Source organism: Poecilia reticulata, unplaced genomic scaffold, assembly GCF_000633615.1.
Source record: "Poecilia reticulata strain Guanapo unplaced genomic scaffold, Guppy_female_1.0+MT scaffold_125, whole genome shotgun sequence".
NCBI classification, from domain to species: domain Eukaryota; kingdom Metazoa; phylum Chordata; class Actinopteri; order Cyprinodontiformes; family Poeciliidae; genus Poecilia; species Poecilia reticulata.
Window position 1 is genome coordinate 1,419,883 of NW_007615013.1, and position 19,344 is coordinate 1,439,226.

Here is a 19,344-nt window from a genome sequence, read left to right on the forward strand (position 1 = left end):
CTAGCTAACGACTTTGCTAGCAAAGCTAGATAACTAAAAAGCTTCTTCCCTGTATCGTTAATGATATCTGTCATTCTTTAGTGTTGCTTATGCAATAAGGGCACATCGCCCGTCCAAAACCGATCATCTCCATCATGGATATATGTCAGATATTCTAATTTCTTTGCTGCATAATGTACATTTCATTTATTCTGGCGTTAGGTAAATGTATCTTGAAGGAAAATAACACTTAAATAAAAGTCCAACAAGGATATTAATTTAGAATTAAAAATAACTCAGCCTGAATTACCATGATAGATATAATGAATGTAATAATCAATCTAGCTGCTCCTGTCCAATAAAACAAACTTCATTAATGAAGGTGAAAAAACTCAATCCAGACTTTAAGTAATATTATGTTGTGCTATGGACTGAAAAACATTGGTTTAAACACAATATAGTATTCTGATCATAGTTCATTTTTTGCTTTTTTCAGTTCACAGATGCCACGTAAAGAAAGACGTCAGAAACAAAAAAGAAAGGATCTGCCAGAAGCAGCCAAAGGTCATGGATTGTTGACCAACTGGGTCAGAACAAGAACCGCAGGTAAGAACAAAACAATAAAGGTTCTTACCAAGATCAACATGCAGTTTTTGGTAGTGAACAATCTAATACTACAAGGCCGCAGTTATATTAAGATGTACTAAATCTATTTGTATATCTCACAATTTGTAATTTATCATTGTTTATTACGCTCTGAAAGCTGTGTGACTTTAATATTCTGTCCTAAAATGCCGTTAGATGTGCCTTTTCTTTTGAACACCTGCCCCTTTAGTTGTCTAGGGTTAGGGTTAGTTGTCTGCCCCTTAGTTGACTTGTTTAGAACTGAACTTTCACCTGGGCCCACATGATGATCTGTAGGCGAGTTCTGCTCTCATAGTCCAGAGGTTTGCTCAGCACCACTTTCCCACTGTTGGGCAAGTCGATCCTGAAGAACCAGGCATCTTCCTGCAGGTAACAGACAACAGGTGATGCAACTTTCCTGACAAAGGTTTGCTTTGCAGCATGAATCCTGAAACTTTGATGCTGAATGGGCAAGAAGTAGACGGGGATCCTACCGAGGATTGGTCGATGAAGTAGCTGATCATATCTCCATCTGAGTCGACAGCCTTCACAGTGAAAACCACAGAGTTTACTGCTGCAACCTGCAGAAGAATGAAAGACTGACTGAGGAAGTGGTTCCTGGACAGGACAATCTGTCGGATCATACAGGTTTTCCATTTGTTGAGATGTTTCACCTCACTGATGCTGAACGGTTGGATGGTCTCCTCCAGGAACTTTGGTTTGTTGTCATTTTCATTCAGAATCTCCACCAGAATCCTGTAGTGGCTCTGAAACCAGTTTACATTGCCTTACTGGACTGACTGGTGTGTGTATTCTGGCTGTGTTCTCTGAACTTACTTGTTTGATATCGTCCTCATAACAGGTGAGCTCAGCTATCAGAAATGGACCCAGAACCTGGGAAACAAAGACACTTTGTCAGACATGCTGGACTGTGTTTTAGGGGCGTCTGAGCCGTACCTCTCGGTCCAGGACTCTGGATGCAGACGAGTTGAGTCTGATGGTCCGACCTTCTAAGTAGAACCAGTTGGCATTCGGTCCAGTCAGGCACAGACGCACGGTGTTGGCTCCTGGGTCAGATCTGATGCTGATGTGTGAGATGAACTGACCCACTGGACTGTTCTCCCTGACAGACGCAAAGATATTGGAGCCGGCCGTACACAGACTAGCTGAGGACCAAACAGAATCAGCAGTTGATGTACTGAAGCAGCACCAATAACTCATGATGTACTTAATGTTCTTACCTGTAGCAACATGGCAGGAAACTCTGAGAATTAGCTGCCACAGCAACAGACAAAACATCCTTGACATTTTCTTCCTTCACCTGTTTAAGAAAGAAGCCATTGGATCAGAATATCTGGGTTCCAGCAGATGAAACTTGATAGGTATTTTCCTAGAACCTACATAAAAGAACCACAGACAACGTATATGAATTTTATGACTAAACTTTTGCAAAAGGAGAAAACTCTGTGAACTGCTCCTCCGAGCCGTTCACAGAGCGTCTGAAGATCTTTGGGTTCAGCTTGTCTTTTATTATCAAACTTCAAAGACGGAGGATAGGCAAGATAGACAGCAGAGGAAAAATAGCAAAGGTCGTAAAACAATTTACCTAAACAACTAGAAACCCAGTTCCAGATGCGACATCTGACCTACGATCTGAGCCCGGTTCAAATCTCTGTTTCACATGAAGATGAACAGACAGTTGTGACCCCCAGGTCAGTTAATACACACTAAAGAAGAGACTTTAAACTGACTAACATTAGACTGAATATGAACTAAAGTAACAACAAAATGATAATACCAAAAAATCTCTATCTAAACTCGACTCTAAAACGCACATCAACAGATCATCGTCTGTATCAGCAGCTCTGGAAAAGGAGCGAGTTATGCTCTGGAACATAAAAATCCTATTCTGGATTAAGATTCATTCCTTATTTTATTTATTTATGGTGTTAAAATGATGATCTGAGATATGCAAGCCTTATGACAGCCAAGACACGTCTTATAAACCTAGGAAGGGTCAAAGGTTATCTCCAAACTATTTGGAGTCCCAAGATTATTCCCAACAGGAAAACATCTCAGGTGTCCAGCTGATTCATCCCAAGGTCAGAGGTCAGAGCAGGAGCAGAGGTCAGGGAAATGAAGGAACCCCAAGAGCTCCATCTCTACAGGTCTCATCCTGTAGAAGGCTGCAATTGGCCCGCTGGTGTCTCGTGGCCCCACCGTGATATGATACTCGTTTTAGAGTTGAGTATAATATTAGTGCGGACCTCTGAAGGAAGTCCCGCCCGTCGTTCCTCGTCATGGCTGACATTCGGTGCTAGGCTAAGCTACACTGACTTCATGCACACTACACTTGTAACAATAGAGCGGTGGATGATGGACCAGTCCGGTACCAGTTTCCTTTCCCTGCAGTCGCCATTCCGGTACTTTCTACCATTAATGCCACGATCAAACGCAGAGAAAGGCGACTGGTACCGGGCTGCTCATCATCCGCCGCGCCGTTGTGACCAGCAGAAGCGGTGATGACGTCACGCGTCCAGACGTCCTCCATACGTTGCTAGCTGGCTAAAGACTTCTATGAAACGTAGAACAAGAGCGACGCCAAGTGGAATAAACTTACGTTTGTTCACATTGCAGTCTAAAATGACCCAATTCCGATTTTTTTTTTTCTTTTCGAATGCGACCCATAACCGATACTATCCGATTCAAATGCAACCTAACGACCAGGCCGCCTTCATCCGAACTGAACGTCACTGATACGTAACAAATTCTGAGTCCTGATACATGGAAGAGGGTAGAAAAACAACTATGACGACAATAATGAGGATTAAATTGTTAATATGCTGCTCCGGTTGGACATCAACTTTAAAGCTCCACCGTTAGCCTCCATGTTTACTTCCGCAAACACTTAGCACTTCTTTTCATGGCGGTTGGCAGAACACTGAGAACTATAGACATAATGGACTCTTTGCACCTCAGTGTTCAGGGAAAAGCTGCTCGATTGTTTCCAATCCAATAAAAATATTTTACACTAGGTGCTTGCAGGGCTTGGCTAAGGTTAGTACATCGATCTGAAGCCCCAACAAATCAGATGAAGAACGGTTAAGATATACGCCTCGTTATACGGATATTACTAAATAAATCATGAACGGCTGTGTGCTTTGTAATCTGCTCATCATACATTAATATCAGAATATTCCATTCCTATTCTATTGTTATAGCCACTAAGCATATTTAAATACACTGAACTATGTATCAATACAATTAAAAAATACTTTAAAAATACAATTGTTTATAAATGTAGCTTTGATAGATGTTTGAATATTGTTTCCAGTAACAAAAAAGCGTGTTATGATAGATTAAATGCGCTGATACGTCATTGTGCTGCTAAACACGTAACGCTGAGTGGAGTGGTGGACCGCTCCAAGATGGCCACCCGCTCCAAGATGGCCGCCCTAAATCTCGTCAGCGACAATAGGCGAGAGCGGCCATGAGGCGTCTATCCTTATGTTATGCCTATGGTTTGCATTTCAGACTGCAGAACACATACAGGTTGCATATGTGTGAACGGCCGGCAAAATAAATCTGATTTGACAAAACATTGGAATTGGGTCCCTTCAGGCTGCAGTGTGAACGCACCCTAAATTTAGTCACACCCTCATCATGTCTTTGTCAATCCAAAGCCTGCAGTTCATGTATTGGAGAAATAATTAAATGTTGATGACATTTGAGGATATTTTAAAAAGGTTTTTGTGGAATCCGGCCCAGACTCACCCAGACTCTGCCTCCAGGCAAACTGAGTTTGAGACGAAACGTCCACAGTCCCACTCAGAGACCCTCTGACTCTCGGTCTTTAAATCCTGGCTGAATCCTTTGCTGCTGTTCAGACAGGCATCTTTACCATCTCCTTATTTTTTATTTTTTTATTTAGAATTTTTTTTCTTTAAAATGTGTTTTTATTTTGTGAGTTGACATCATGTGCCCTCAAAGCACCTTTTAAATAAAGTATAGAATTATTGTTATTATAAATACTTATACTGCAAGAAACAAGGACGTTGCCATGGTTACTGCTTCACCTGGTGACAGACTTCCAGGTATTTACACTAATTTACATCAACATGTATTTATGGGGGCGACAGGGAGGAAGAGCAGCTGCTCAATTTCCCGCAAACTAGGATGTATAAAGGAAAGATGCGCAGCCACGTGCGTGCGCACGGCTTTATGCATCCGATTTTTTTGTGCGCTGCACTTTTCCAAATGTTTCTATTCGCCAAGTTTTAGTGTAAAAACTGCGCAGTCATTTATGCATGAGGCCCCAGAGCAGAGATGCTGGACTGTGATGGACAGATGGTGAACGTGGTGGAGGTATAATGATGTGGGACAGTTTTGTAGCAAAAGGACCAGGAGCTCCTCTGTAGACCAGAGTCCCTGAGTGGATGTGAGTCCATCTGTCCAACCTCTGAAGCTTGGTCCAAACCGGGTCATCAATAGAAGTGTAATCTACAGCAGAAAGGCCTAGTCAAAGTCCAGACCTCAGCCTGACAGAGAATGTTTTTCTTCAGGGTTATCCTGCACGTTCAGATCTGCTGTGTTTCAGCGGGTCAGCGGTGTCCTGCGGTGGGGACGGCAGGAGGTCAGAGCTGCCTGAGTCACAGCGTTAATGAGAACGTGAGTAAACGAGGCGAGTCGGGCCGCTCTGCTCGTCTTTATCACGAGCTTCAGCATGTGCTGCAGAACCTCTGCTGCTCGGTTCTGTCTGCTGTAGCAGCGAGGCGCTCACTGACCACAAAGGAGAGTTTGCTCACACGGCTTTCAGCTAACCCCATTCCTTAGAAAGGATTTCATTCCACTAAGTCCTTCATTGCAGGAGCTGCTTCACATTCCAGAAGTTAAAGCCCCAGATGTCCCGTCAGGATCAGCAGGAACCAGTAGAACCAGCAAAGCGTCTCCTGCTTTAGCTGCAGGATGAGGCAGAGTGATTGTTTTCACTCTGCTGATACTAACAGGTCCTGCCACAGACTGGCGACCCGTCCAGGTGACCCGTCCAGGTGACCCGTCCAGGTGACCCGTCCAGGTGACCTGTCCAGGTGACCCGTCCAGGTGACCCGTCCAGGTGACCTGTCCAGGTGACCCCGCCTCTCGCCCAGAACGTTAGCTGGAGTGGCAGCAGCAGGTGTCCCGACCCCACTAGGGACAAGGTGTAAGAAAATGGATGGATGGATTATACAAACAGCTGTTTAACCCTTTAACTCCCGTCCATCCTGAAGGACGGACCTGATCACCAGCAGCAGCCGCTGGTCAGTCCTGCTGAAGATGTTCTCCTTCCAGTCCATACTGGGAACACAGCAGCACTCGGTCCTGTCTGTCCAACCCTTCAGGCCACATCTGGGCATCAGCAACCTCTGCATGTACTCCAGGTGAGTCAGGTTGCCTGAACCAGCAGCTGCTGCCACCTGGCTCCAGGGCCGAGGCAGCTGCTGCTGGTTGGTGTTGGGAATTGTTCTCTCCATGGAACTTCAGGGGCCTCATGCATATATGCATATTTTATACATAAGTCGGCATGTATAAAAATGAACTTTGCTTCAAAGTGTGTGTAATAAACACACACACACTTTCTCCCTGCGTGAAAATGTGCAGCAGCCACACAAACCTTTTCTGTGAACAATATCAAACTACAAATAATCCAAATTCACCTAAATCCACTGAAACCTGATGACATTCAGTTATTTAGACCAGGAGCTTCAGACCTGATGTCTTTTCATGATTTTAATATTTTATTAAAATCATGAAACCACATTTATCCTCAGACAATAACCCAACATGCACACAAAATAAATAAAACGATAATAAAAGGATGTGAAAACCTCACTGGAATGTAAATAGTACTTTTCTTCCGTTTTGGTCTCATAAAGATCAGACTGTGAGCCGAAGGGCATGAAATGTGGGGTGATTTGATTCTCACTGAGAAAAAGAAAACGGGATTGATCAGAGATCATATTGATCTGATGGGAAATGTTGATGATGTTTATCAGCGTTTAGATTCATCCAGACTGATCATCTCTGAGCAGAACTTAAAGAAGGAGCCGACCGGAACCGGTACTGGTACCGGTTCCGGTCCAGCTGCAGTCATTAAACCGCCTGCTTTGTGAAAGCGCCTTATGGACATAAAGTATTCTGTAAATGTACAATATGCACATGATTCTACTATTTGGAATAAAGGTCCAATTTTCCCACTCAGAGACCGTCTGACTGTCGGGTTTAAATCCTGGCTGAAAGCTTTGCTGCTGTTCAACAGGCATCTGCACCTTATGTTCCCTGATGGCACCTTTTGAATAAAATATATAATTATTATTATAAGTACTTATGCTGCTGCAAACAAGGACGTTGCCATGGTTACTGCCCCACGTGGTGGCAGACTTTGGGTATTTATACTAATTTACATTAAGAAGTTTTTATGGAGGCGACCAGCAGCTGCTCAATGTTCCGCAGATTGAGATGTACAAGGGAAAGGCGTGAATTTTCCGTACGCCAAGTCTTAGTGTGAAAACTGCTCAGTGTTTTATGCATGAGGCCCCAGATCTATTCAACAGCCTGAAATTAAACGGATGTCTTGTTGCAGCTGAATGGACAGACTCCTGTTTAGGAGTCTGTCCTGAGTGTCTGCTGAACCACTTCTCTGTTCATGACCTTTGACCTATGTCCACCTTTTCGTTTTCTGGCTAAAAAACCAGATTTTTATTTTTAATGTGCTTCAAGCAATCGATGCTGCCATGCTCTCAGAGAAACGAGGCCCACAGCATCACATGTCCTCCACCAAACCTGGCTTCATTCCAGCCTGGATGTAGGCCTCTGTGTCACATCACTGGCCTACTTAAAGCCCAGCAGGAGTGGAAATCACAGATTTATAATTTCAGATTCTAGACGCTCTGAGCAAATTACAGATGGATCTTAGAAATTATAACGAAATCCTCAGCTGCTTTATTTTAAACTATTAAATATGAAGCTGTTCACTAAATTAATGTAACAATAAAAGATGGAGACACATTTTCATCTTTGGTTCTTGATAAGCAAGAGTTGAGCGTCAATAACGGTAAAACAATAACAGCCATGTCATCATGCAATGTTGGAGATTATTATTGATGAAAATAAAACAAACTTCTCTCATTATTTTGACATTTATCCAAAATAATTTACTTCCTCCAAACAGCTGATTTAGAGTCAAATGGAGAGAAAAATAGTTTCCAAATGGGTGCAGTAGAAAAGGAACTGAGTAGTTTCAGTGCTGAATGAGCTGGTTCTACTGGTTCCTGCTGGTTCTGCTGGTTCTACTGGTTCTACTGGTTCCTGCTGGTTCTACTGGTTCCTGCTGGTTCTACTGGTTCCTGCTGGTTCTACTGGTTCCTGCTGGTTCTACTGGTTCCTGCTGGTTCTACTGGTTCTACTGGTTCTACTGGTTCCTGCTGGTTCTACTGGTTCCTGCTGGTTCTACTGGTTCTGCTGGTTCTACTGGTTCTACTGGTTCTACTGGTTCTACTGGTTCTGCTGGTTCTACTGGTTCCTGCTGGTTCTACTGGTTCCTGCTGGTTCTACTGGTTCTGCTGGTTCTACTGGTTCCTGCTGGTCCAGTAAAGCCTCACATGACCATAAAGTAAAATACTCACCTCTCCGTCCGACTGACCTGCGGTCGGCTGCTGTCTCGGCTTCGCTGGCTGCAGACCTGATTTGTCACAGATTCATGTCTTCATGCTTTGGCTCCAGAGCTGGAAGGAGCTAGCTGTGTCACAGAAGTGTGTGTGTGTGTCAGAGAGTGTGTGAGGCAGCATTGGGGAGCTTATGCAGCATTAGTGAGCAGGATAAGTAGGCCAGCAGGAGCCTGTTAGTTCCACCTGCTGCTGCAGCGCCTCGCTGTCGGCTGATTATCAGCTCAGCTCGACTCTTTCACTGGGTAATTAAACTCATTCTGGAAGTGAAATCCCAAAAACTATGTGGGTTTGATTATTGGATGTTGGTGGAAGGAACAACTACACAAAGTTCTGCTGCTATGCCTGGTTGGCTGGTTCTGGTCACATGAAGGCGGCCTGCTTTGATTGGACCTCAGCGGCCCAACAGGGGGTTCTCCTGACTTTAAAGTCTTATGAAAAAGTAATACTGTCTTAAATATTTTCATTTTCAAATATGTTTGGATCAGCTATTTCAGTTATATGTCAGCAGGACAATGAGGTTTATTGGATTCAATAGAAAATGCAACATGCATGAAGAAAAGATATGAGTGCAAAGATTTGGGCACCTCAACAGAAAAATCACATTAATATTTATAAGATCCTCCTTTGCAAAAATAACGGCCTCTAGATTCTTCCTGTACTTCTGATGAGTATCTGGATCCTGGGTGAAGGTACTTTGGACCAATCCTCCTTACTAAACAGTTTCAGTTCAGTTGGGTTTGATGGTCACCCAACATGAACAGCCCACTTCAAACCATCCCACAGACGGTGATGAGATCCAGGCCTCTGATGGTATCTGCACAACAGTTTATGTTCCTCTGCTTGAAGCCTGAGTGGATTTGGATCATTGTCTGGTTAAAATATTCATCCCCCTCATAACTTTGTAACGGATGCTTGAACATTATTCTCAATAATCTACTGGTATTGAGTGGAATTCATGCAACCCTCAACTTTAACAAGATTCCAGCTCTGGCATTGGCCTCACAGCCCCAAAGCATGATGGAAGCTCCACCTAATTTTAGTGACTCGGATCCTGATGCTGATTGAAACCTTTTGACTCTGAAGCAGAAAGAGGTTCTGGTTGTGGTTCTGTTCTACAACTGGGTCAGTTTCAGTGAAGCTGATGGACTCAGACTGGAAACTCTCTCAGTTGAGGACCCTTCGTCTTCTGGGGTCCATAGCATAACTCTAGCCAGAGTTAGGCTTTTACTATGTCTTCTGACTTCAGAGGAGACATCTCCTCCATCTCATGTGTCTCTCCCATCTTCTTGATCCTCTGGGTTCTGTGTTTGCCTCCTCGTACAGTTGAAGGTTAATTTGTCCAGATGACATTTTGCTGTCTCAGCTGAGTCTTTGTCCTGCTGCTCTGACCTTTAATCCGTCTCTCAGGATGAAGTCTCAGGTTCTGCTGACCTCAGATCCGTTCCAGGCGCTTTGCGGCTCATGACTCAGGACAAAGGAGTAGGTTTGGGATGTTCTGCCCCCAAGATGTGTTATTCCACGGCGGAACATGGAGGGATTGGAACGGATTCTGGGAATGTGATTCATCTCAACAGAAAGCCCTGTGCTCCAGAGCAGAGGAAACGGGCTGATCCAGAACCAGCAAGCAACAGAACTTCTCTCTGCAAAACATGATGTTCACACCTGCTGTTGGGTCTGACTCTGGTCCCACCCTAACCTACCCTGGGTCGAGATGAAAACAGGCAAAGAGGACTTGAACTAAGCTCAAAGCCAGGTCTTCTTCATTTCCTCTATGTTGGTTTGCTTTAGGATGGATCCAGCTGGCCTCCAAACCCAGAAGACATTTAGCTGTAGTTGGTTTTGTTCTTCGCTTCTTTATTGTTTGTTGTCCAGAAGGAGAACATCAGTTTCAGTTACATCCCATCATGCCCATTTCACAGATTCAACAGCTGCAAGTTACAAAACTTTCATCAAACATTCATATTTCTGTTTGTCTCTGCAGCCTCAAAAATGTCCACCTTGTTCTGGAACAGCGTTAAAACATGGAACCACCCAGATACCTGGGAACGTCTGTCCAATATCTGATCCTCTGGGCGCTCTAAGAAACACACCAATACTCTAAAAGAAGACACTGTTTGACTTCAGAGGATTCAGACTCTAAGCAGATGACTTCTGGATGTTCTGGAGAACATTTGAGTTCATAGTCGACGCTTAAAGCATCAAGTCCTGCAGCAGAGCAGCCTGTAAAAGACGTTCCTGAACTCTGCATTGAAGATTGTGTAGATTATTGGGTTAACAGCACTGTTGACATAACCTAGCCATGTGACCACAGAAATAAGGGTGGGGCCGATATCACAGGAATGGCATAACACCTTGGTGACATGGACGGTGAAGAAGGGCGTCCAGCAGGCCAGGAACACGCCTGAAACACAAAGACAGTCTGGCATCAGTCACAGAGGAGCAAAACTGCAGACGCTTGATGCAGCTTTAGAGGAGGATGTGAATTTTATGCTCCTTGGTGTGAAGCTGGTTCCACACCAAGGAGCTCCCACAGTTTCTATTTTTACAGAAGTTACAGCTCAACTGAAGATCAGTTTGTGTCCTGTTCTCATTCTCTGGGAGAAACTACTGTCCCTTTCTGGGAGACCGCGTTTCAGGGGGCTGTCTGTGGAAGCTGCTCTCAGATGTCTGCATTAACTCTTAACCCTGACTCTGCTGTTTATCGTCCCGAAACTGAACTCAGAATCTTTTCAGATGAATGAGGCGACCCCGGCTCGTTAGCTGGAGCTCTGCTGCTGCTTCACATGTGATTGTTGTCACTCTGGAGAAGATATCAAGCATCACAATGAGGGCAAACCTCCTGCCCTCCTGTGGTCCTGCAGCTGCTGCCTGGTCGTCTTCAGCAGACTTTCTCCTCACTTCTTGCAGAATACATGTTTGGTGATGATGAACTCATTATAACACGTGGACCAGAACAGCCTGGCCGTAGAGTGATGAGAACAAAGCTGTACTAAACAGGGCGATAAAGATGTTTTTAAGGGTGGATTCTTCAGTTGTTTTTTAAAATAATCTACTTAAATTCATGAAAAAAAAATTCAAACATATTTGGTTCATCCTGTCAGGAAATGTGATCTAGGATTTTATGATTCAGTTTGAAGCTGTCCTGGTTCTGGTTCTGGTACTCACCAACAACGACCGGCAGAACCTTCATGGCCTTGCGCTCCCTCCCACTGACCCGGCTGGTCTTGCTGGTCCCTGGTCCTCTCTTAGTGGCGTTCTCTCTGCAGCCGTTTCCCTCCCACCTCCCGGTGGGCTCGCCGTCTGACACACTGTCCGTCTGAGTGGTCATCAGGTCGCTATCAGCTGCCATCACTGCCCCATGCTGGTTTTCCTCTGTCAGCAGAGTCGCACATGGCGTTGCCATGGAGAATGTGGATGGAGAGGTGGGGCTTATAGGAGGCACTGTGTAAACAACGTTCTCCTGGGTACCAGTTGTGTCTCTAGCTCTACGTAGAGCCGAGGCCAGATGAGAAGAGAGACCTCTCCGGCCGACCCGACGGGCCTGGGACCGGCTCCGACTGCTCCAGCGTCGCAGGCCACGAAACATCCAGTAATAGAGAAAGAGCATGACTGGACAAGGCACGAAGAAGGAGCAGACCGATGAGTACACCACAAAATGATCGTCCTCCAGCTTGCAGACCGTCGGATCCCGACCCGGCACCTGGTTCAGACCAAAGATGACTGGACTGGCCACGCCTAGAGATAGGACCCAAGTTGCGGTGATGAGAGTCAGTTGGCGAACACTGAACTGGTTTCTGTTGTATTTTAGGGGCACTATGACGGCGATGTACCTGCAATACAAGCAGACATACTGAACTCAGACGACAGTTTAGACGATCCCATGAAAGGAAACACCATGGAGTTTTACTGGATGTGCTGAACTTTTCATCACACTGATGAGATGTACTGAACTCTGAAAGAATAGGTTCATATGTTCTCTCTCTGCCTTTAAGATAGAAACATCTAGTCATGTGCCAAGCGACAGCCTCTGCTCAGCTGGTAGGCTTCCAATATAGCTTCTCACCCTCCGTCCTAAAAATATATATGTGTGGTCTCAACCATGTTTGATTCACTGAGGTGTTTTATAAAATTTTTTTAACACTTTGAAAGTTGTTAATTGGACTGATTTTCACTCATCAAACTGGAGGACCAGAAAAGAATCTGTTATCTCCATATCGAGCTGCAGTTTAATTTATTACCATGGAGAATGGATGAGAAGAGTACATTTTTTTGTCCCGTGAGCATCAATGTGATCTCTAGTAACATGTTTAATGGCTGGAGCTTTTAATTTAATCGTTCTGGATAATGAAGTTCCAGTAAAGATCTGTAGAGGGCGATGGTCATTTAAATGGAAATGTTTCCATTAAACCTGAAGGCTTCTGTCTGAAAATGTTAATGATGATTGTGCCAGGCAGCTACTAATTACGTCTATAAAGAAGGAAGCAATTAGAAGCAGCTTCATAACCACAGAGATGGAAGTTGTGCTGTTTGATGCGGGAATCATATTCAGAGTCCACCCGTCCATCTGTCCTTCCGTCGTCTTCTACTTGTACGAGGTCAGGGGAATCCAGAGGACAGCTTTGGACTCTCTAATTTCTGCTTGCGGGTTCCCAAAGTGTCCCAAGTCCAGAAGGGATATTTAGTCCGCCCAATGAGGCCTGGGTTCTGGCCTCTTCCATATCCCATAAGGATGAGTCAGGGTAGGAACTAGATAGACAAGATACCAGAGTGTTACCTTTCAGCTCAGGTTTCCACCTCTACATCCTTGAACAACACCTTCATTACTGTGGAAGAAACCCTGATCCATCTACTGATCTCCTGCTCTGTCCTGCCACTCAGAACCAAGACAGCAAAACACCTGAACTCCTTCACTTAGGGCAGAGACTAACCTTGGACAAGAAGACAGCAGGCAGAGTTACTCTGGGGTTTAGGCCCTTAGGTTCCAAAAACAGACTCTCTCCTTTCCACCACACCTTGAGAACGAGGCCATGGACACCTCAACCAGAACCAATGAGAGATCAGACTTGAATGAGTTTAACCTGGAGAGCAAATGAGCTCAAACGTGTCCTGAAAATGTGAGAGCAGCTTTTCATTTGGTTATTTGTAGGAGGTATTGAGGTGAGCTTGGACTTCCTCTGTAGTCTGCAGGTACACAGTCCAAAACACAGTAGGTGTTACCTGACAACCTTTCTATAGGAAGAGACAAACTCTTCTTGAACCTTCACTCCCATGACCTTCTCTCTTCCCTGTCACCCTGCTTCAGATTAGAGAATATGTTGTATGTAACATGAAGGACGATGGAGTTGGAGGGTTCCAGGAGCAACTTACCGGTCTACGCTGATGGCACACAAGTTCAAGATGGAGGCAGTGCAGAGCATTACATCCATGGTCATCAGAGCGTCACAGATGGAGGTGCTCAGAGTCCAGGTTCCTCCCAGGAACTACAAACAGTCACAGTTCAGTCACGGTCCGTTCCTCATTATCACCTCTCCACCTCCAGAACACCTGACTGACCTCAGAGTAGACGTAGAGCGGTAGCACGAGCACGGCCAGCAGCAGGTCGGCCACCGCCAAGCTGATGATGAAGTAGTTGGTGGCGGTCTTCAGAGAGCGCTCTGTGAGCACGCTCAGACACACCAGGACATTTCCCAGGATGATGATGAGGATCAACAGGACACCAAGAACCAGGGCCAGGTAGTTGTAGTCCCTCATGCGAGCCTCTCCTGCAGGGCTGTCAGGTGTCACATTTTCCATGATGGGAAGCTGGCTTAGGGTTGGCCTGTAGCTTTCATCTGGAGAACATTGAGTCAGAGGGGTTGGAGGGTTAACAAGAGAACGATAGAGGAAGGGAGCTCACCTCACTGATACCCAGCTAAAGTAATGGCTTAGAGGAATGGCCAGAAACCCCAAAGCTTCACCCACAGAAGGTTAGCAGGTCAGAGGTCATGACCCTGAACCAGTCTGGATGCCGGGAGTAGCTGAAAAAGTCAATGAGTGTCCATCAGCTGAGGCTCGGTCCAAACTGGGTCAGCAACAGAACTGTGATCCAAACACAGCAGCAGATTAACAATAGAATGGCCTAGTTAAAGTCCAGAGAACGATAGTCATTTGGGAACCAGCATGAGGCGACTGGATACCTTGAGACATGTTTGAAGGAAGATGGCCCGAGCTGGACCGCCTCGTGGTGTCGTCTGGGTCAGAACCTCTGACCCGGACCAGCCGGTCCACCGAGGATCGTCTCATGAAACTCGGTAACTAGGAGGCGCCGCAGCCCACCTGGCGCTGGGGGCTCAGATGAGCTGCAGCGCCTTCTTTTCGTTTCCTCTGACATGGTGAGTCGGTAACCATAGCAACAGGCGTGAAGGCGGTTCCCTCCATGTGAAGTGATCATGCTAATCAGAGCGTGGAAGACAGCGGGGGCGGAGCCTCAGCAGGACCATCATGGCAGATATGGATCATATGTGGAGCAACAGGAAGTGACATAATGAAGCAATGAGGTCATCAGGTTATGATGAGGTCACATGGCACTGAGGTGTGCTTATAATCCATAATCTTTTCATTAATATAAATTAGGAGCACATCTGTCACATCTGCTGTAATCTGATGAAGAGGAGCTGAGCTGAGTGAGGTCATCCTTTCACAATAAAAGCCTCCATCATGACACGAATTTACATTAAAAATCAGTCCGCAGAGACGGAAAGAGCAGAACCCAAAGCTCCGGCCAATCAGAGACCAACCCCCCCGACCCACTGCTTTGGAAGCGGGTCGACTCCAGAGGTTTCTGAATGTCCTTTCATTTCAACCAGGCTGATATCTGGACTTTGACTAGGCCCCTGCAGCAGTTGGTCCTTCAGCATGTTCTATTGTGCTTGGGATCGTTGTTCTGGTGACGACCCAGTTTGGACCAACTAACAGAACCTGGGCCGGCCATCTCAAAGTCAGAGTCCGTCATCAGACGTTCGAGGAATCAGAGTTACGTTTCTTGCCGTTTGCCAGTAGAACTAAAAACTTAAAGATAATAAATAAGAACAAATGATAAAAACATTTTCAATAATCCATAAAAGACAACAGTAACCCTGAGGCGGAGACAGTCCTCTGTCTGTCTGGACCTCCTGGTTCTAACATGGTTGGCCGGGTCAGAACTTCATAAAGTTCTGCTGCAGACCAGCCGGTCCTGGATTTGATTGAATGAAAGTCGACATTTTAACATTTCAGTAGAACCAACAAACGTAGAGAAAGAAAGAGTCAAACTCACAGTTTCAGAGCTTCCTCTCTGCCTCTTCCTCCTCTTCTGTCTTTATTTCCTGTCTCTCATGTCCATTCTGTCCACCCCGTCTGTCCCTCCGTCCTCCACCTGTAGCTGCTTCCAGCTCCGCTGAATAACTTTCTGCTTCTATAAAAAGATTCAGCATCCAAAGCCTTCCTCCTCTTCCTCACTCCCTCTCTCTCTGCTGCGCTGTGATTGGCTGGCAGTCAGCAGCGATGAAGACTGCCTCCTCTTCATCAGTCCAGCTGGATCTTCCTCCTCTGCTGCTGGAACCAGAACCACCACAACCATCACCTCATCACAGGTGAGTGAATGAATTGGAGCTGCACAGCGGCGCAGTTGTTAGCGCTGCTGCTTTGTCCTGAGTTTCAGTTCCAACCCGGGACTGAAACCTAAAAACAAAGAAAATTTGACTCGATATGTAAAATCTCCATCAGCGGGTCAGAGGTCATCTGGGGAGTAAAGAGCTGAGTGTGATCAGCATAGAGCTGATGTCACCCAGCGGCAGTATTAAGACAATTGGACCTAAGCCTGAGCCCTGAGGGACACCGTAGTGTGAACCAGAGGTGCCCAAGTTGGCCGGGAACCCTCCATCCTGCTTTAGATGTTCTCCGCTCCAGGACACCTGCAGTACCTCCTTTATCCTCCAGGGGCTGCAGCAGAAACATGGAGGGCCGGGTTGGGGACCTCTGGTTCCGACCTAAGGTCAGGCACCGAGATGTTCCTGAAGTCCAGTCTGTCTGAAGCCAGGGGTGATCAGCAGAACCAGACTAAGGTCCAGTGGTACTTTGTAGGCTCTGCTGATTCCTGTTAACCCCAGACGGGTTGGTTCTGAGACACGGGTCTGGTGGGTCCTGCTGGTCCTCTGGTCCAGGTCCAAAGGTCTCTGTGGGTCTATGTGGCTCTTCTGGACTGGTGCCGCCTTGTTGAAGGACCTGAGGTTCATCTTGGTTCCTTAAAACTTCCAATATTCTTCAGGAGTGTTTCTCACATGGGGGAACCTTCATCCACAAACCGGAGCATCTTTAGGACAAGACCGAGTCCAGTGTGTGTACTGGCTGAACTGGGCCGGGACCAGCGAGGGAGACATGGGGTCTCCCTCGCTGGTGGAGATCTGGAGAGGTTTTTAGGACAATGATGTGGTCAGGTGGGGTGGTGCAACATCTCCCTGTGAGATCGACTGGTGTGACCTCTGTGACCTCTGCTCCAGGGGCTGGAGTACCAGACCTGATTGTTCTGTGTCTCATCCTGGGCTGAGAGGCGAGGAGGATGCTACTCATGCTAATCAGTCTGTGTTATTAGCATTTGTGAGAGGAAGCTGCAGAAATGCTCTTTTATCCTCATTCATCCTGCTGGACGCATGTTTCATAAATAATTCATGACCAAACTGAGTCTGGAGAAGAAAAACTCCCCAGTTTAACTAAACCTGCCAAAGACGCTGCAACACTTTTATTAAACTGTTGCCTCACTGGAAAAACCTGCCGCTTCACTTAAAGGGATTATAGAGTGAAGCTGGACTAATGAGGTTCAACACGAGCCGCTCACACATTTCATTTCTTTTCTAATGGCGGCCATATTTATCCATCCTCTCTGCAGGGCTGACGTTCCTCTGGAAGAGGTCACTGACCATCAGCAACAGGACGAGGAAGGCCAGCAGCTTCAGCCGCTGTCCTTCTGAACCACTGGCCACGGATTGATGCTATCAAAAGATTAAAAGGGGTTTTATAAAAACAATAAAACAACAAAACAATCTATAAAACGATGATGATTGCAGTTCTAATAATAATGATCCAGTCACTGGTTTTGACGTGGACTCATAGGGAGAACGACGGAACCAGATTAGGAAGATCGGCTCCCATTGTCCACAAATGAGGTTTAGAAATATAAAATTTGTGAATTTAAATTCAGATTGAGTAAACAGGACGTGGATCTTCTAACGGACAGGACTCCTCGGGGAGCAGCTCATGTTCTCGAACCTGGAGCTGTGAGCAGGTTCTCCAGTTCTCCATCTGATGGCGTCAGAAGGCTGGAGGAGAACGAAGGCTTGGATCTGAGGAGCAGAGATAAAGCTGCTGCTTCTCACTCTTCATCCAGGAGTCTGAGGACCTGGTCACATGACTTTCCATCAAGTACAGCAGAGAGCAGCCATCTTTGTTCTCCATCACTGTGCTTTAGAAATGAAACCACTTCCTTTACATCAGGCGTTGTTGAGCCGCTGCCTGCTGAAAGGCGGAACAGCTCCAGATGTGAAGATGTTGGACTCCAGCCTGATCAGAGGAGCAGAAACTGAGATGAGCTTCATCTTCTGCCGCGTTGCTCAGACCTGTAAACTGACCTGGTTATCAGTGACTCTCAGCCTGAAATCTGCCAGACATTCACAATTTACTAAATAATAACTTGGACTAAACTCACTTGTTTAGATCAAAAACATTGAATCAGAATCCACATCTGTGAATAAATTATGTTGAGTTTAAATGAATAAGCAGATGAAAAACTTTCTGCTCCTCTGCTGCCACCTGCTGGTCAGGAGCTGCAGCTTCATTTAGAGCCAACTGAGGCTGTGGAGAAACCGAGGTTCCCTTTACCTCCGCTCTGCTCTCTGAAGGTCCTACTGAAATCAGTCTGAGTCTGGACTTTGACTACGCCACTGCATAAGGATGTCTCTGAACAGAACCTAGAGTTGGACTGGAACACAAGAGAAACATGATTGTTTGAAGTTATGAAAAATATGATAGAAATAGAAAAATGCTGAATGTATTTTAACCAGAAACTTTTCAGCTTTTAAATCTGCAGCTTCCCACTAATATAAAAGTTTTACAATCATAGATGAGGTCAAAGTTTCATCCAATAACTCCATGAACAATTCGACTTATTCAACCAAACACTAAACAAGCAGCAGACCATCATCTCCATCTTTTTACCTGGAATCATCAATTATAACTTTTATTCATGTATTGAACTCATTTAGAGCCTTTTTTCAAATGTTTATGATTCCGTCAAAATACTAAAAGCAGACCGCAGCCATCAACTGCAGCTGCTCTGCCACTGAGGAAGCACGGGGCGACAGTGGACCACGTCAGTGACTGCAGCAGCGTTTCTCGCTTAGACATTAGAAAGAATGAAAGAAGGTTGACCTCGTGTTATGATGTATTCATTTTTAGTAATAAGTTGAGGACCCAAAAAATTTAACTCAAGTAAATGTAAGTCGTTACTCTTCACCTCTGGTGATAATAAACTCCCGGACCGGATCACGTCGTGTCTGATGGCCGGTACTCGCATCGCACCCCATCAGGTTCGGAGGACCCAAAGTGCTTCACATTCACACGCTGATAACTAGAAACTGAAGCGCTTCAAGGATTTAAACTTAAAACTCAGTGAAAAGAATCATTTCAGGTTTAAAATGTAATAAAACAGGAGAAGCTGCAAGTCAAAAGACTAAATCGGATCCATCAAACCTCCAGGAGAGACGAAGGATTCGTCACGATCCGTTGGGTTGGGAATGGAAAACAGAAACAAGTCGGAAGAACTGGGATCTTTCTTAAGGGAAGCAGGAAGTTCCCAAAGGGAAGCAGGAAGTTCCCAAAGGGAAGCAGGAAGTTCCCAAAGGGGAAGCAGGAAGTTCCCAAACGGAAGCAAGAAGTTCCCAAAAGGAAGCAGGAAGTTCCCAAAAGGAAGCAGGAAGTTCCCAAAGGGGAAGCAGGAAGTTCCCAAAGGGAAGCAGGAAGTTCCCAA

General features: G+C 45.6%; 2 protein-coding genes across 8 annotated transcripts in view; both read right to left on the reverse strand.

Moving 5' to 3' along the window:
* The window catches only part of cdhr5-rs (cadherin-related family member 5, related sequence), a 17,249-nt gene extending 8,592 nt beyond the window's left edge, over window positions 1–8,657 (reverse strand). For 3 of the 4 annotated variants that reach the window (XM_008401729.2, XM_008401730.2, XM_008401728.2), the window contains exons 1-7: window positions 8,265–8,655; window positions 1,845–1,924; window positions 1,561–1,769; window positions 1,441–1,497; window positions 1,278–1,370; window positions 1,098–1,184; window positions 877–987 (exon numbers count right to left, since the gene is read on the reverse strand). In XM_008401729.2, the coding sequence (XP_008399951.1) occupies window positions 877–987; window positions 1,098–1,184; window positions 1,278–1,370; window positions 1,441–1,497; window positions 1,561–1,769; window positions 1,845–1,911 (624 nt within the window). In that variant the 5' untranslated portion in view covers window positions 1,912–1,924; window positions 8,265–8,655. Of the gene's footprint in view, window positions 1–876; window positions 988–1,097; window positions 1,185–1,277; window positions 1,371–1,440; window positions 1,498–1,560; window positions 1,770–1,844; window positions 1,925–8,264 lie in introns of all 4 variants that reach the window. The other variant, XM_017302975.1, reaches the window with a different exon arrangement.
* A 1,486-nt stretch (window positions 8,658–10,143) lies between these two features.
* drd4-rs (dopamine receptor D4 related sequence) lies at window positions 10,144–17,217 on the reverse strand. 4 transcript variants are annotated; one of them, XM_017302977.1, is made up of 6 exons: window positions 15,601–17,217; window positions 14,268–15,519; window positions 13,860–14,137; window positions 13,674–13,786; window positions 11,472–12,136; window positions 10,144–10,707 (listed from the first exon to the last, which is right to left on the reverse strand). In XM_017302977.1, exons 2-6 carry the CDS (start codon window positions 14,290–14,292, stop codon window positions 10,505–10,507), a joined length of 1,284 nt encoding a protein of 427 aa, XP_017158466.1. In that variant the 5' UTR covers window positions 14,293–15,519; window positions 15,601–17,217; the 3' UTR covers window positions 10,144–10,504. The 4 variants fall into 4 exon arrangements, with proteins under 4 accessions (XP_017158466.1, XP_017158465.1, XP_008399948.1 ...); XM_017302976.1 differs by having other exon boundaries at window positions 14,268–14,384; window positions 14,483–17,217; XM_008401726.2 differs by lacking the exon at window positions 14,268–15,519.
* Window positions 17,218–19,344: the final 2,127 nt, after the last annotated feature.